This window comes from Pundamilia nyererei, unplaced genomic scaffold (assembly GCF_000239375.1).
Source record: "Pundamilia nyererei isolate P.nyererei 1_Seehausen unplaced genomic scaffold, PunNye1.0 scaffold00103, whole genome shotgun sequence".
Lineage (NCBI taxonomy): Eukaryota > Metazoa > Chordata > Actinopteri > Cichliformes > Cichlidae > Pundamilia > Pundamilia nyererei.
In genome coordinates this window covers 98,267-116,072 of record NW_005187504.1, presented here as the reverse complement: position 1 = coordinate 116,072, position 17,806 = coordinate 98,267, and the positions used below count along the sequence as shown (strand labels likewise).

The following is a 17,806-nucleotide window of genomic DNA, read 5'->3' as shown; positions in this document are numbered from 1 at the left end:
TCCGATTAATGTTGGCGTGTTAGACTGAAGGCTGAAGTTTACTTTGTTAGTTATAAATATGTGACAGTGCATTTGAGCTCCTATTACAGAGTAGCTAGTAGTGTAACAAATTACTTACTTAACTTTTATGTAACTTTTTGGAGTAACAACCCCAATGCTGATGATTGGGTACGCATCTTCTGATGGCTGCCTGCAATTGCATGCGGCATCATGTCACAAAGGTGGAACCGCCTCAAACTGATTTCTTGAACATGACTCAAATGGCCTCCACAGTCACCAGATCTCAATCCAATTTAGGAACTTTGGGATGTGGAGGAACAGGAGATTCTCATCACTGATGTGATATGATCTCATCAATATAGACCAAGAAGAATTAAAGCAAAAGGGGTATAGCACAGTAATGTGTAAATAATGAAGTGGCATTTAAGTGTATGTGACATTTTTTTGATTATGAGAAAAGCTTTTGCCGTGAGAATCTGATATTGTGACACTATTGTCTTTTATTTTGAAAGCCCGTACCGGAAATGTGATTCCATGCGATTGTGAACTTGACAGTAGAAGTCAGCTGCGGGTAAATGATCTGTCCGCACATTCAGCTCAGTGGAAGCGAGCAGCGTGGATAGAGGACACCGCAGACTGGGCTCTTTTTCTCTCGATATCGTTCATGGAATAAAAAAAATGTTTAAAGTTTTTTTTGTTTTTTTACCCGGATCAAAACTCTTAACAGGAGTTTAAATGAAGTGTTTTAACCCAAATTCCTCCTGTTAGGACAGCTCACTGGCTTCCAGCTGAGGAGTCAACATGAAAAGTTTGCTCTTTGTCACCTTGTGTCTGTCAACCTGTCCGCTCACGGTGAGTCTTTAGCGCTTCTAAATGATTCAGAAAACCGTTCACATACTGAAGACTTCCGCGATATAAGAAATTACACTGAGTATTCCCACATTAACAGCTGATGCTTATATTTTATTATTGCACTCTTTGATGCTGATTAGCCTTCTGGTGGAGGAAAAGTTTGCGGTCACATTTCGCTGATAACATTGTTGTTATTAAATGTTCTTAAAGTTGTATGACAGGTTATCCTTCTTCGTGGTATTTTGTTGCCTTTTGCTGATGATTCGTGATTGTAAAGTTACGGTGTCAGCTTCATTCATTGTATGGTGTGAGAACGGTCACCAGCGCTCTAAGAGCTGAAGAATTATTTTCAGTTGAAATTATCTTTTGACTTGTTCACTGATGGGTAATTACTCATCGATTATTTCTCTAACTGCACCAATTAGTGGGGAGGAAGTCCGAACTGACATTACAGCAGTACGATTTGATACTTGTTTGATATTGAAACAAGAAAAGTGAGTGTTTTATGATGGACTTCTCTTTAACCTTGTTTGACGTTTGATGTGTTAAGCTTTTTATTTTTTAATTTCGTGGAGTTTTTATGCCTTTACGTTTCCTTCAATGAATTTATATTTTCACAAGTTTTAGACAAAACAATTTCTTTGAAATAAGGTGGTTTCAGCTGAAATGAAGAATAATGTGACATTAAATCGATTTTATGCTCAGTAAGGTCATTGTGTTTAACCCGAGGTAATAAAATGTGCTTCTTAAAGCTCAAACGATGATAAATGAATTGGCTAATGAACTGAGTTGGTATATTTTCATAGATTAACCATTAAATAACATTTCTGATGATGATAGCAGGTAATGTGAGTATTTGCTGGGTTAGTGACAGATTTCATGAAGTCATTTTTTTAAATAGAAGTGTACTGGGTTTTTCTAATTAGTAGTTAATTGGCAAAAAATCTGATCAGGAATCTGGGGAATTATTAATAAATATTAATATTTGCAGACTTCTTCCTAGCAAAAATGATTAATCGTGCTTTTATGGGCATTTAATAATTAGAATAATCATTAATTGTAGCTTTAAACCTCATATCTGCTGAAGCTGTTTTGTAGAGTTTCATTAATGAAGATAATTTGAAGACATAATCTCTCACTTCATGTTGTTCTTTCTGAGGAATCCTCCAGATATTAACCCACTTTTTTTGCCTCTCATACATTATCTGCCCTTCTGTGTGGATCCACCCCGCAGGATAAACAGTGGAAGTGCGCTCTCGCTCTTTTCCCAGCAGCCCCCTCCTCCTTTGACTAAAAGCAGATGGAGCTGTAAAAATGTTCACATCACACAAAACAAATGCCACAGTTTAATCATCTGACAGACAAATGCTGCCACTCCAAATACACAACAGCTCCTCTCGCTGGGTTTTAGCTTCAACCTCTGATGGCTTTTAACGTGAATTTAGTTTGTTTTATTCTTGCGTCCTCACAATAATGAGTCCAAATAGAGTCACTGGAGCTTGGTCTAAATCAGTGTAGCTTTTCTCTAAATATGCAAACCTTATATTTATACATTACTGTGGGTGACTGATGTTATACATGACAGCTGAAAATGCAGCGATGCATTTAATGTATTTGGTGGGTTTTGAGCAAGTCTGTTGTTTTTTGCTTATAGAAACAGGATTTTTTGCATCGGTGCAATTTTGCATTTTCCTTCCCTTAAATAGACAAAAACGTCCTGCTTTAGCCATCATGAACTAGAGATCCAGGATATGTACTGCATCATAAAACATGTCTGAGTTTAACTGGATCAGATTCATTTCAGTCTGATTTGGATTTGTGAAGCTGCAATTTGATTCTGAATAAATTGTTGACATAAAGCTGATTCTTGGGTCATAAATGGAGGGATGCACAACTTTCATGGTCTTACTTTAGTGTGCCAAACGAGTATCAGATGAAATATACTTAAACAAACCAGTAAATTGTGCTCATTCTTTCAGGGCTTTTGAGAAAACATTTTCATTTTTCATTCCACTTATTTACAGTTTGAACATTATGTTCACACTAAGAATACTCTCTGTTTTCACCCAATGTTTCCAGCTGTGGAGAATGACCTTGATGTTGCCAGGATAACTGTCCACAACTCTGCATGTGGTGCAGGTTGTTTTGGTAGCATTCAGGAAATAAGGCTAATCTCACAAAAACAAGAGGTGATGTAAAGTCAATTTAATCCACTTAGATTAAAAAAGTGAGCTATAAAGATTTTTTGAAATGATTCATAATTTATTAATTAAAGTTTTTCTCCTCTTATCCATATGTTCTGGACGTGCCCTAGCCTTGAAGGATTCTGGACAGACATATTTCAAACCTTATCCCTAAATCTTGGATACCATATGGATCCTAAACCATTAGTTGTGCTTTTTGGCACCACTGGGGAGGCTGATGCAAGGTTGACCTCGTCACAGTGTGGCGCACACTCTTTTGCCTCTCTTCTGGCTAGATGTGCGATCCTACTAAGATGGATGGGTGTTCCTTTGCCCACCCATGCTCAGTGGCTGAGGGACCTTATGTACTATCTGAGCCTTGAAAAGATCCGTTATGCGATTAGTAATACCAGTGATAAGTTTTACAAGATGTGGGGATGATTCCTGAAGAACTTTTCCAGCCTTCAGTTTGCGAACCGACCTCCAGCATTTCTCAGTAAATCACCCCCAATATTGATAATGTAGATTTTCTTTTCTTTTTTTCTTTTTTCTTTTTATATTTATTTGTGTGTTTGTTTTATTTTGTTCTGTTTTGTCCTGTTGTATTTGTGGCGGTGTTTCTTGTTTTGGTTTTTGTTTTCTCAACCTGGCTTCAGGGATGGGGCTACTGTGTGGTATGGGTATGGGGTAAACTGATAAAAGCAATTAAAAGATATGTGAATGCGTCATTAATCTGTATTCTATTATGTCAGCTCAAACAATCATTGAAATCTACTTGCTTTGCGTGTAATAATTCTGTTTGTATCTCTTTTTCTTTGTTGCTTCAATCTAATAAAAAATATCTCTGAGAAAATAAAAAGATTTAATTATCAGTTAAAATCAATCAGTCTGGTATCACCTAATGCCAAAGTTTTTCTAGTTCCACTTCTAAAAGTGATGGTTATCTTCTTTCATATACAGTAAACTAAAGTGGATTGAAAATTATAATTGGATTAATGATTAATCAGTATATGAGCCACTAATGGAATATTCCTGGTTGTAGCTCTAATAAGAACTGAAGCTACAGATATCAACCTCACGAATGCTTTTCTCCTTCTGAGTAAAAATCAGTTCCTTTGAATTAAATATGTTGGTTGTATGGATGTTAGGTTTGTACAGAATATACTGTGAGCAGATAAACACGGACATCAGCAGTGGGAAAAGAAAGTAAAAACAAGAAGCTGACATCGACTTAGAATCAATACACCAACGTGACAGATGGAAAATTCAAGAGAATAATAAAGAGTTGATGAGGTAGTATTTCCTACATTTCCTCATACTGTGCGTGTCTCTCAGTAGCCTCAATGCACGAGAGAACAGCAGGGACTCAGGTGTGAAGGCCACAGTGGTATATTAAGCTCATCTGTCTGGACTGCAACATGACTGGATCCAACCAGGGATATTTACCCTGGGGTGCAAAAAGTCGTGCTATAGTCTGATGAGAGTTCATCCTCGTAGCAGAGGAGGACTCATTTAGAAAACTTTTGCACTGCAGGTTTTCCAACTTCATCTCATTTCTGTTGACATTCTTTTATATTATTAGGAAAAAAACACAAAACATCAGGGAATTTTTTTTAATGCTGGGTGAGCAAGTAATGTTTGGATATATCCAGCTCTAATACGCCCATACTTTGCAGAGAAAAGCCGTAGAAGACGAGATCAAAGCTCACACTGTTTGAGTGACAGATGGTGTTTGGCAAGCGTGGAGCAGAAACATAATGAAGCTTGTAAAGATGGAAGCTGAAGATGAAAATAAAAAAAAATATCACAAGCCTTTTTCTTTGGGATAATTTCTCAGAGCTAATTAAGAAACTAAGGAACGTGGGGAATAAAGTATCAGAACTGAAATCCCTCGCTGGTGTTTTATGTGAAGCTGATTTTCCCTCAATCAGCTTTCACAGAATCTTTTGAACAAATAATGCAGTTTTTTCCAAGCCGCCGGCGTGTCTCACAAGATGTCCTTTGGTCGTGGCACATGACACACTGGGTTAGCGCTGTAAGACGTGCCTGTCACTCCCAAGTCTGTCAGTTTTCTCTGTGCAGGGATGCTATTATTGAAGTGTTTTAATCCAGTCCACAATCTTTTATCAATCTAACCCTAATGAAGTAGCTTTTAGTCGAAAAACCTAATAAAGTGCATTTCAGCACCTAAACATCAAGGAGCACCTTTCATTACCTAAACATAAGCAGTGAGCGAAGGTAAAAAGTGAGTGAAAATGAAATGAATAATGAGAGAGGAAAACATAAACAAAACAAGATGCAAAACTGATAAACCTGCATGTTATGCCATTGCAGCGTCCCAAAGCAGACTTTGTAGGTCTCCAAAAAAATGCAGTGGTTATCTCTGCGTGACAGATAAGCCGTGGCCAGTACGGTACGTTCATTCAAAATCTTTTTTTGTGACTTTTGGGAAAACAGAATTGTGTTTGGACTGTGTGTTTGGATTTTTTTTCCTTTTTGATAATGGCAAACTAACAAAGCTGTATGATGAAAACAGTCTGCTGTTTATGTCTTATAGCTTGCTGAAAGCTTCCAGCTGCGGGCTTATTCACGTACTTCTAAGTGGATGTTTCTCAGAGTTGTAGCAACAGAACATGAGAGAATTGGTCCGGCTTCCAAGAAGCAAGATTACATGGCACATAGTGCTGTCTGGAGGGGAAGGGAAAGATTAAATGTTTCTTCAGCCAGTATTGAAAGTGTCCCAGGCTGAGCAGTGATGGAGAGGGCTAAAAACATGATGGAGCTGGAGGCAGCAGACACCTGTTGTGCTGCTTTGTCCAGGTCATGCTGTGGGGCTCTATACATCATCAAATCACTTGTATTCCAACAATGAACAATAATTTCTAGCATTGTAATAAGAGAGATAAACGGTTGTGCATTATATGGCAAGGATTTCTCTGAATCCTTGATGGAGTAACCCTGTAATACTGTTCCACATGCCGTCACTCCATTTCAAGTACAAGAACTCCCGTTCCTTAAAGTCTGGCTTCAAAGGGCGGCTCACAAGATCGTCCAGAATGAGGACGACTGTATGGAGCTGACAATTTGTCCTTAAGTAAATATGTACTTCAAGTCAAAGGCGATCGTGTCGCGTGACTGTTCGATGCCACTCGCATTGCTCGGCACTGATTCCTGTGTCCACCACCTCGCTCAGCAGTGAACATGCACACGAGTTCTGGACAGATTTATACTCTCAACCTAGAGAGCTCAAATACACCTTTGAAAAACTGCAGAAGCTGTTCATGGAGATCGAACCAAAGAAAATGACACAAACCCAGGATCAGCCAAAGAGACATGTGGACACTCCATCTTTTTTTTTGTCTTTTATAGCTTATTTGTATTATATTCCTTTAATTTAGGTAGCCATGTTTGCATAGTGTTAGAAATGTTAATGTTAATAGCTGTTACATTACCAGTCTAATGTTTAAATGTGAGAAGTTCAAAAATATACTGAATTGAATTGTTTAGAAAGAGGGGTTTGGTGGGGGTTGGGAAGGGAAAGCTTTTTGCTTCATTTTGTCTGGTGTGTTTTTTCTTTAACTTATCAAACTACTGTTACTGTTAACTTGTAAATAGCAGAGTTCAGTGCTTTATGTTGTAAAAATGCATCCTATTACATTTGGTTCTTCAAAGGAGAATTTTTCTTTGCATCTCGCAAATTGATTGTGACAAAATCTGGTTTCACCTTAAAGAAATTGGCTTTCTTTGTAAAACTATAGCTTTTGTTTGTGGTGAATTTTTTTTAAGGAATAAAATTGATTTTTGTGAAGATTTGTTGAGCAACATTTTATATATCAGGACACAAAGACACAAAGAAAAGAGAGACACAGACTGCAATTTATTTAAATAAAGATTATTAGTACAGTTTCATATTTTCTGGACATATCAGAAATACTATTTCTGCAAGAGTTAAAATATTTTTCTTTTCCCTTTTTCTTTATTGGGGGCTGCAAATATTCGTTTTAGCTGTTCAGCTCCAGATTGGTGGGGAACCTCACGACACCCTGTGAGTGATTTACTGCCAGCTTCAGTACAAAGGAACTAAAAGCAAGTGAACAGGCTTTGTAGATCAGCTCAGCCTGTACTTAAGAGTCAGATATTGCTCAGACCTCATACCGCACTTTATCGCACCTAATGTGTTCATTTGAAAGATCGACTGTCAGAAAGCGTTATACTGAGTGATTAATAATAAGCATTTCTAGTCAAGACTCAATTCGCAGGTCATAATTTGAATTTTAACATTAACAGTTTTAACAGTTCATTATTTTACAGACTGACATTTGACAGTTAAAAATAATTTCATTTTATTTGGACCTGACACATTTCCTACTAATGTGACTTTTGTGACTCTACGGGAAATTTGCACTTGCTACTAACACAGAGATCAGAGGAACAACAAATCCCAGTAACAGCCTGTATCTGGCTGGATAGTGAGCTCATGATCCTGCATTTAGTCACTAGCATATACAATACTGTATATACTTATATATACAGTATTGTATATATGATGCTATACTCATATTTTGCTAATTCCCCAGAACACACAAAGCACTACTACTGTGAACAGCATGGTTTAGACAAGGCAGCAAAAAAAGGCGCTGCAACTCTGGGGAGAATAATCCACGCCTGAAAGTGTTCCACTGTGCGTTTTTCTATCCAGGTATGCTTTTACTGTATTATCAGTGTGTTTGGGATCATGCTGAAAAATGAAGGCTTTCCTGATGGTATTGTATGCTGAATCAAAATCTGACTGTGTCCATAATTCCATTGATTTTGACAAGATCATTGTTGAAACACTTCCCGACTATTGTTGCTGACCACGTGCATCCATTTATGACGAGGGTGTACTCATTTTCAGACAGCTGCTAATGCACTGTATCAAACAGGTTTTATGAACATGGTTATGAGTTCATTGTCCTCAACAATCACAGGATCTCACTCTAACAGGGCCCCTGTGGGAGGTGGTGGAACTGGAAATAAGCAGCATGCACATTGACAATAGCATGTGATGCTATTGTCAATATGAACCAAAATCTTTCAGGATACTTTTCAACACCTTGTTGAATCTATGCCATAAAGAGTTAAGGGAGTTGTAAAGCTGTGCATAGATAAGGAGAGGTTGAGTGAGACATTCAGCTGGATCAATCAGACTGTTCTCTTCTAGTCAATTTTAGGGAAACTCCAAGACCAAAATAAAACATTTTGTCCTTCGACACAGCTGGGATTACTCTCATCTACATATACATGAGATCAAAAGATCCCACTCTTTGCAGCAAAAGTTTTCCCCCCTCACTTGGTAGTGAGCACCGGCACATTACAAGTATCCTGAGGTACACTGTGTTTCAAGACTTACTGCCCTTCTACCTCTGTCCTCTGTGTCTAACCGTCCTTTACAGTTTTCTCTTTAGTTTCATTAACTTCAGTTGACCTTCAAATGCAAATGATTTGAGATAACTCTTTCTACAGGCTAATCATCATAGACAGGCTAATACACGTGAACAAATGTAAATGTATGAGTATTTATGCTTCATGCAAATGGAAGAAATTCAAGAGTCCCATTTCCTGGTACTCTTGGGTCACTTGTTTAGTCTGCACCATGGCTTGAATTACAGCATTTTAACCTGCCAAAATTAATAAAACCAAGCAGACAAACTCCTGGCATGTGAGCGCAGAAACTGATACATCATAAAATATGTTTTATTTTGTACTTCAAATGTATAAACAAACCGCACTACAGATGTGAATGTGATCCAAAAGAATCCAGTAGGCTCACGCTGTTTTTTTTGAGCATTGACCTCAAAAGCACGCTCATATTCTTCACAAAGTGTGTGTTATTTATTGTGAATGGCAAATGACAGTCCTAAGCACCTGCTGTATGTGATCACCTACACAGTGAGCTGGCAGGGCTGATCGAGGACATAGGGCGAATGAGAGCCCACCTCCAGGGGGATCAGCAAGTTTCAGCATCCACAAAACCCACACCCCACCCACAAGGCTGTGCTCTCAGTGCTGTCATAAAATAATTGATCCAATTAGATCTTTAATATCCATGAATTCAAGCATCTCTTTTCAACAACCAGCAATGAAAGCATCAGTAAAGAAGGTGTATATACAAGCCCGACTCCCACTGTAGCAGTAAGAAAACCTACACACTCCTCTGAAAAAGTACAAACACAACAAAAACAAAAAATAATAATAAAAAAAAAGCTCTTTAAGAGGAGACAGAAAAACTGCTCTAAGCCTTTTATTCCTCCCCAAACACCCCCCACAAGATTCAAGTATGGCTTTGATGTTTCATCAGCATAACATCTCACTGAACATATCTAAAAATACAAACTGCTGCAGAATTGTGAATTCAAACTTTGTGGGTGTAACATGTTTCCAACTTGTGTTTTACAAAGCAGCCAACTTGAAAACAATTAAAATGCCATTTTTGGCACTCAACAGCCTTTAAATGACTCAACATTATCAGCACAGCACGCTAAGTGATACACAGTACTGTATAAAACAGCAAAAATTAAGATTAGTAGACATAAATGATAAGACTGGGTCCTTCTTCAAACCCAAGAACTTTCTGTTACTGTTAGTTTGAAGGTTGCAGAACCCTCACCCCAACTAGTCGCAGCAGATGGCCCCGCCCCTCCCTGAGCCTGGTTCTGCTGGAGCTTTCTTCCTGTTAAAAGGGAGTTTGTTCTTCCCAATGTCGCCAAGTGCTTTCTCATAGGGGTTCATGTGAATGTTGGGTTTTTCCCTGTATGCATTATTGTAGGGTCTACCTGACAATTTAAAGGGCCTTGAGTCGACTGTTGTGATTTGGTGCTGTATAAATAAAACTGAACTGGACTGAATCAGAGAAGGAGCTTGTTTGTGCAAACAAGTGGAGCACCTGCTGTTGAAACTGATTGTTATAGACAGTGATAACATTCATTCACCTCAACTTACATTAACATCATACTTCTTTTTATACATCTATTTAATGGAGTTTGGGAATTGGTTGATGGGAATTTCTTTTTAGGACATCAGAGGTTAGCTGATCAGTGGTTAGCACTATTGCCTCACAGCAAGGAGGTCCAAAGTTAGTTGGATCAGGTTAGTTGGTGATCCTAAATTCGCCGTAGGTGTGAGTGTGACTGCAACTGTGGATGGCTGTCTTTATCTCTGTTAGCTTGTGACAGACTGGTGGCCTGTCCAGGGGGTACCCTGCCTCTTGCCCTGTGGCAGCTGGGATAGGCTCCAGCTCTCCCCTCAACTCCGAATTGGTTAAGTGAAAGAGAATGGATGGATGAATTGATGAAGTTGAGCTTGAGATGATCCACGGGTTGATTTTCGTTGTGGCTTCTACCACCAGGAGTCATTCTCTACTGATGAAACAGCAGGGATGCTGAAAAATTGAGAAAATGTTGCAGAATGAGTAAAGAAAAAGTGTGAGATTAGTTTGGGAGCGTGCATTATGAAAAAACTATCACCCTTAAGAGGAAGTGACATCAGCTGTACCAGTAGTGATGTCACTGAATCACAGTGAACCTCTTTCACCTAGAGTGCTGAATTATTTAGCAAATATATTCTTTTATAAAAGTGTAACTGTCTCCTTATCACTGTTATCTTTTTAAAATATAGTTGAGTGCTTTGTCTCTAAGAAATGAAAACCTAGAGCATCTAAACCTCAGAGCAGTGCACACAAGAGTCCACTAAGCGGATGCTGTAAGCTGCGCCTTAATTATTGGTGCTTAGGTGATAATTGAGGTGATTGGTGGTCTTTTCAGAGAGGCAAACCGGATGACTCACTAGTGACTCATGATCCGATCATGTAGCAGTGAAAACAGAAAGCTGCAGCTGCTCTTTCTTATATGGAAATGTATTGACATTTTACTGCCAGGCTGTGTAGTGATAGCGGATCCTGTTGTCAGCGCGCCGTGTTTGACTCTGTTTTCTCTTCAGTAGAGAAATAGCAGAATTGTGTTCCACCTTTGGGATCACAAACCTCTTTTATGTTTTCCTCGGTTGTTGAGAAAAAGAAGAAAATATTTTTGTAAGGTGTCACAAAGCGAAAGTGTGGTGTGACATTTAAATGAAATTGTAACATTTACAGTTTGGAGACAGAAGATACAAAGAGATGCGTTAAAACGAATAGTGTTTTCAGGTATTTGTGGTTCCACATATTGAAGCTTTTTTTGATCTGGTGACACGGAGCAGGTAATTTCACAAATGGGGAAAGTCGCAGTGAATAACTCAACAATGTAGAAGGTGGACTTGTAGGAATCAGTTCAGGTATTTTATTAGCAAATCAGACGATGGGCAACAAGGTCTTACTGTGGAAAAGTCTGAGGCAGGCAGGTTAGTTTCCAGTGAAGAGATTTTCAGGAGGCTTGGCTTTCTGGCTGGCTGGGTGACGTATGAGAGGAATCTGGGGCACAGGAGGAGAGGCGCATGGAAATGATAGGAACAAGCCACGAAGTAAGGAAGCCTTTACTTATAGAGCCTGAGCGTGCTGTTGATATACACTCACACAGGAGGAGCGAGCACAGCAAAAGACTGTGCATGCACTAGCTTTTCACGGTGCCTGTCAATATGCGGTGCAAATAGGCATCATATAAAGTGATGGAGGCTTTCATTAGGCTGAAAAGAAAATGAAAAGAGCAAAGAGGTAAAAAGAGAGGCCGGATCAGCGATTGCTGGATCACTGGCGTTGGACGATGTGGCTGCTGATAGCAGGATGAATTCTTGAGTGGAAGGAGTCATACTTTGTGCTCAGATTCACTCGATTGTTTAAAAATTGATGCGACGGCGCTTTCAAGTAAAGAAACCAAGTAAAGAAACAGAAAGACAATGACCCAAAACATAACTGGAAGCAACTTAAGAGCTTTTTTTAAGACCAAAAAGACCGAAGGTTTGCATCAAAACCGAGACTTTCGTGACATCCATGGTTTATAGAGTTCAGTCACTGATGACCAAAAAGATTTCAAAATGCTTTTCTTGTGTTTCACTTTGGACCCAGTGAAACTTGCATCTCTTTTAAAAGGTTATAATTCATAACTGTCACTGCGCCGATTTTGGCAGACCCTTGAATTGAAGCTAAATCTTTGCACTTTGCACTTGATTGCTTAATTTCATATTCATAGCGCGCTACAAAGAGGGGAAAATATTAATACTGGGTAGTAGCTGGAAAGACTTTACAAAGCACAAAAATGACTTAAGAAACAGTGAAAGTTTTAGAAGACACAGACTATGTGCGTTTGATGTGAGGTTGTGTTTTGCCAGAAATTTGTTCTCTGTTTGGTTTATTCATTTGTCCACCCCTTCTGTTCAGTGTCTCTGACTAAGGTTCAAGTCGGAAGGTCTCTGTCATAGTTTTATTTCTTTTTCTTTTAAAAATCAGCAAAATGCAACATTTTACATTCAGTGGAACAGTAGTTGGAAAACCTGAGATAACAGAAAGTCTTTTCTGCTCTTTTTGATCCCTCAGACGATTCTTCAAAATTTATCTCAAACAATTAATATGGTCAGAAAACCCTTAATTTAGTGGCGTTTGAAGTGATTCACCCTTCTTTTAATCTCATTGTAGAGAACTGTTTGTTGTCTTTGTATTTAGGCCACAGCTGAGCAGTGAGGCATAGCCCATTATGAAAAAGCATAGTGCTGTAATTCCTCCCCCTGCTTTAAGCTGGGTTGTTTCCTTCTCTGTGAAGCATCACCTTGAATCTACACCAGCATATGAAATGCACTATTTGTCTCGCCTTGCACTTTTTTTGACCCGCACTTGCTTTTGCGCTGTGAGCGTTGCAGTCTATTTTTTTAAATCTGATTTAAAATTCAACTGTAAACCAGGCTGGATAAGAGCATCTGTTAAATAGAACTAAATAGGATCAACACTGTTTATTGTCCCAAACACATTTTTTCCCTGCTTTTGTTCTCAGTAATACTCTCAATTAGAGGATAATATCAGAACAGAATCGCAATCCATGGTCTGAATCACAGTTCTCCTCACAGATTTGGTGCATATCATGTGATCACATTGTTAGTTGCCTGGATCCAAAGCCTGTCACTTCTACTCAAAGTTAAAGGTCCAAGTCACAAATCTCTGGGGTCTTTCCTCGTCCTCCTCGTGTCTGTGTGGGTTCACTCTGGTTGCTTTCGCTTCCTCCCACAGTCTATAGACATGCACGAGGTGCTCATTGGTGATTGGCCACAGTGTGTCTCTTGACTTGTCCAAGGTGTATGCCCTCTTGCCAAATGAAAGCTGGGATAAGCTGCCAGGCCCCTGAACTAGACAAACAGATGGATGGATAACATTTAATAGCACAAACCGCAGTATAGAAAGTTACTTTCAGCTTCTCCTTTGCCACAAATGGTCACCACAGTAAGAAGCTCCACAAGTTTGATTTGGCAGTTTTACTGAGGATGCCCTTTCTGACACGATCCTAAAGCAGATTTGTGTCTCTGCCTGGAATTGAACCAACAAGCTTGCACTTACCAAACAAATGTGTTAACTGCTGCATCACTGGAGGGACCTAATGCATGCTGTATATGAGTGTACATAATGTACAGTGTCAGTTAATTGTATCTAATGCACTCCATCAGCACGATAATGCAAAAAGGTACTTAACACCTAAAGCAATGTGAGAAAATGTTTTTTTAAATTCCAGATTAGCACTTTGTTCATTGGTATTACTATAAAAACTGATAAAAAGCTGAGTGAGAATGCTGCGTGTGGCAGTGGCGTTGAAATCACAGTGACGGAGCAACCCTGGAGCAGATGGTGAAGCCTGGTTGGAGCTTTGCTTCAGGGTGAAATCAGAGGTCAGCAGTGATTTCTGCAGATTCTTACAGGGTCTTGTTTTATTTATATAACATACATTTGGGGCAGTTGGAAATAAATGAGTGGGAGCCTGCTCCCTCTTTGGTGCTACCTGCCCTGCAGAGCGCCTGTGACCAAGGCTGTGAAGCTTCAGCAGACCCAGTTAGATTTGTACTGTATAATGTGATTTTAGCAAAAGCTGCTGAAGTCAAGACCTATTTGGTTTTCTTATCACAACTCATGTTAAAATTAAGCTCCCATGTCACATGTAACTGTGAGATGTTATCAAGTAAACTATGAGAAACGCAGAAGCTTGACTGAGCTGTGAGTCTCCCCTGCAGTGTGATTACTGTGATAAGGGAAACCACAATCCAACATTTTCCACTATCTGTTTAATTGGATGCACTGCGTGAACCCTTTCTTTTAATAGTCTTTGCTGGCCACAAACACAGAGACTCTGATAAGGACTGTGAACGGTGTTTTAGGACTATCTTGGGCAGCTGTTACACAAACGCGGTTTTCGTTTTGTTAATGTCTGATATCACAGTTAGTCGAGGCTAACGTGAGAGATGTGATTCAGGTATCAGCAACATGTCATACAGCAGCACAGTCTCAGGTGTTTTAACTGGTAAAGTAATGGTGTCTGAGATGACTGGGGTGACTGCAGAGCAGGTCACAAGGTTCGATCCCTGGCTGCTCCAGTCTGCATGCCAAATATCCATGGGCAAGGTACTAACACCGAGTTGCTCTCCGATGCATCCATGAGAGTGTGTATGTGTGTGTGTGTTAAATAGAAAGCTCTGAAGCATAGGGAAAAAATGTGCTTTTGTAAATGAGAGGTGAATGAGACTCTGAGTGCTCGGGTAGAGTAGAAAAGCACTACAGTATATAAGAACCAGTCCATTCATCAAATTGTTCTAGCCAAACTAAAAAAGAGGTGAAGGTCCCGGGATGTGTTTGGTTTATCAGGGATGAATCTCAACTTGAGTCTGAGGTGAAACAAACCATGAAGTGTGCAGAGAGTGTTGAGAGACTGCAGGATGTAAAAGATCTGCTGCTAATGTCTTGGGGTCTGAGTACTGTAGTGCTGCTGGTTCAGAGCAGGTTTTATCTCAGGTGCCTTTTGAGAACCAACCCACAATTTGAGAATTGATTATTATATTCCCTTCACTGGCTGAAGCTGAGAAAAGAAAATGATGGCAGACGGAATATGTGTTCAGCATTTGTCGGTCTTTGCTGTCGGTGGCTCTGAACTTTTCGTCGACTTGTGGTGCTTACTTTCTGAAACAGGCTCCCGTTTTTTGGTGGTGAGACGTAAAACCTGGTTTAGGTTAGGCAGTAGCAGCCACACTGTTAAGGTGGAAAGGCTTATTAGAGATTATTCCTGGCCAAGTAAGACCTGTTCTGACAGCATATTCAGGACATGTAGCTATTTAAGAGGGATGGTAACAATGTTCCGCTCAGCCAACCAATACACAACGAATAAATAAGCAACAATTAATGTCTTCAGAAACAATGTAATATTTTGAAAACAGTTTGACAGCATGAAAGGGTTTTGTCATAGTGATGAACTGACAGATAATTTAAGCTTTATTGAAGCTATAATAAGGGCTGCTGCATTTAATGGTGTCAGGTTGATTGTGGATCAGACAGTTAATGAAAGTGCTGTTTGAATTGCTTCAGCGATAAGAGATGCTGCCCTCCTGGTGAGGAAGAAGTCTGAGTTTGTGTAGGAAGTAGCCAGGCTTTTTTGTTCTAGCTGACTTTAAAAATCTTTCTTCCTTTTGACGTTTCTGTTTTAAACATGATTTCCTGCTTGGGATGAGTGAAAGAGACGTGATAAGTAATTAAACAGTCCTCATTTTTGTTCTTTTTCACCTGACATTATCAGGGCAAATGCTAAGTTTGTTCTTCAGCTTTTCACCTTTTTAAACTGTGCTGCTGGTTTTTTATTTTATTTTATTTCATGACGTTAACAGAAAGCACACAGTTGGTGAGAGAGTGCATCAATACATCAGTAGATTTCAGAAATACACTTATGAGGATTATTTTGAAGACATTTTTAGTTTTGTCGCCTTTTCTACCTTCTTCGGTAAAAATGTACCCACTTACGTATTTTCTGTCCTTTGGACATAAATCATCTCCATCTGAAGACGTAATGGCATGTAATCATCAGTTCAGGATTTTTTTCCCTTGTACTGCTACTTATTTAGGCATTAGTTGCAGACATTTGCCAAGCGAAAAATATTTTAAAAGTTAAAGGAATATAGGTAAGTAAAAGCTATTTTTGACATCCGAAGCAGCATGAAGGACAGTCCTGATGCACAGTGCTGTTACAGCGGGTTTGAAACCATCCGTCCATCACTTCTATGTCCTTTTGGTTAGCCATCACCAGTCTGTATCTGGAAGTCCCACAGGGCCTTTGTGAGCTTATCACACTTTCACTCTGAGACTTCAGGCTCATAGTTCACAAGCTGGGATAATTTCTTTCTGTTACACGATTGTGCTCCAAGTGTGGCACAAACTGGTGGTATCACCTTTGGTAATATGGGGCTTTCTGTTTTCATCTTTTTGTTCAATGTTGTCTTTACTAAAGCCAAATATATGTCAATTCAACAGACACGTTATTGTTATTTGGTGCAAGCTGCTTGGGTTGCACATTTTGCTCACTGTTTGAATTTTCCTCCATGTTTCCATGTTCCAGAATGGACAGGGAGGAGTCACGTGACAGCACACTTGGTACATTGTTTTAAATCATCTTAACTTTCTGCTTGTGTTTAGTAGTTAGTGTAGTGGGGGAAATAAATATCTGATCACCCTGCTGAGTTTGTAAGTGGCTCACTAACGAAGAAATGACAAGTCTCTAATTTTTATCATAGTTTAAATTTAATGAAGTGAGACAGCAGATCGACCAAAGATCCAGAAAAACAACTCAAATTACATAAAAGTTGCAAACTGATTTGCATTTCATCCTTTGAAATAAGTATTTGTATTCTTACAACCCAGGAAGAATTCTGGTTTCCACAGATCAATCAATCAATCAATCAATCAATCAATCAATCAATTACAGATGAAGCTGCATATAAAGCACACTTCTCCACAGAATCAATTTCTTCCAATCCAACCTCTCCAGCACCGCGGGTAAAGGCCAAACAGCTGTCAAGGGGCGTCAGGGAGAAGACTGTAGACATGCAGAGGGCTAGAAGATGGTGAGTAAGTGACAACTGCTGGTTTTATTATTTTGAAGTGGCAGAAATATAAAATGATCATCGGTCACCCTCTGTTCGGCATCCTTGAGGATCTTACTTCATTGGGTGATAATGATCACTAGCTTGTTAATGAGCTGAAGGCAGTTACACAATCAGCAACACATTATGCCCTAATGCACTGAAATCTTGCAGGGCATACAAGAAGAAATATGTACAGGCCGATCTTAAATTTGCTTAATAAGCATCTAAATTATTAAAAGAAGGTGTAGGAGAAAGGGCTGTGGTCAGATGAACCAAAATTGAATTCAGGGCATTTTTGACCCAACGTGTTTGAAGGAAGAATCATGCTGAATATGATCCAAAGAACACCATCCCAAAAGTCAAGTATGGAGGTGGAAACATTATGTTTTGGAGTTTTTCTCTGCTAAGGGAGAAGGGTGACTTTAAGGAGCCATTGGACGAGGCCATGTACCATGCAAGAACCTCCTGAAAATGAAAAGATGATGCATGGTTCTTCCTATATGACAGTAACACAAAAAGGCAGCAAAGAAGTGACTAAAGAAGAGGCTCATTGACGTCATGGGGTTTATTACCTAGTTTTCAGACCTCAGTTCTATATTCTTCCTTCTGTGAAGGAAGCTAAAACCTTGAGTTGCCAAAAAACTAACGGATTTAGAGTTGCTGTAAAGAGTGGTCCAAAATCCCCCCTGAGATACGCGCAAACCAGC

The 17,806-nt window shown here is 39.3% G+C and overlaps 1 protein-coding gene across 1 annotated transcript in view; it reads left to right on the top strand.

The window, feature by feature from the left end:
- Positions 1 to 592: 592 nt before the first annotated feature.
- Positions 593 to 17,806, top strand: part of LOC102204021 (vasoactive intestinal polypeptide receptor 2) — a 66,582-nt gene continuing 49,368 nt past the window's right edge. The window contains exon 1 of the mRNA XM_005740729.1: positions 593 to 852. Coding sequence (XP_005740786.1) covers positions 802 to 852 — 51 coding nt within the window. The 5' untranslated portion in view covers positions 593 to 801. The remainder of the gene's footprint in view (positions 853 to 17,806) is intronic.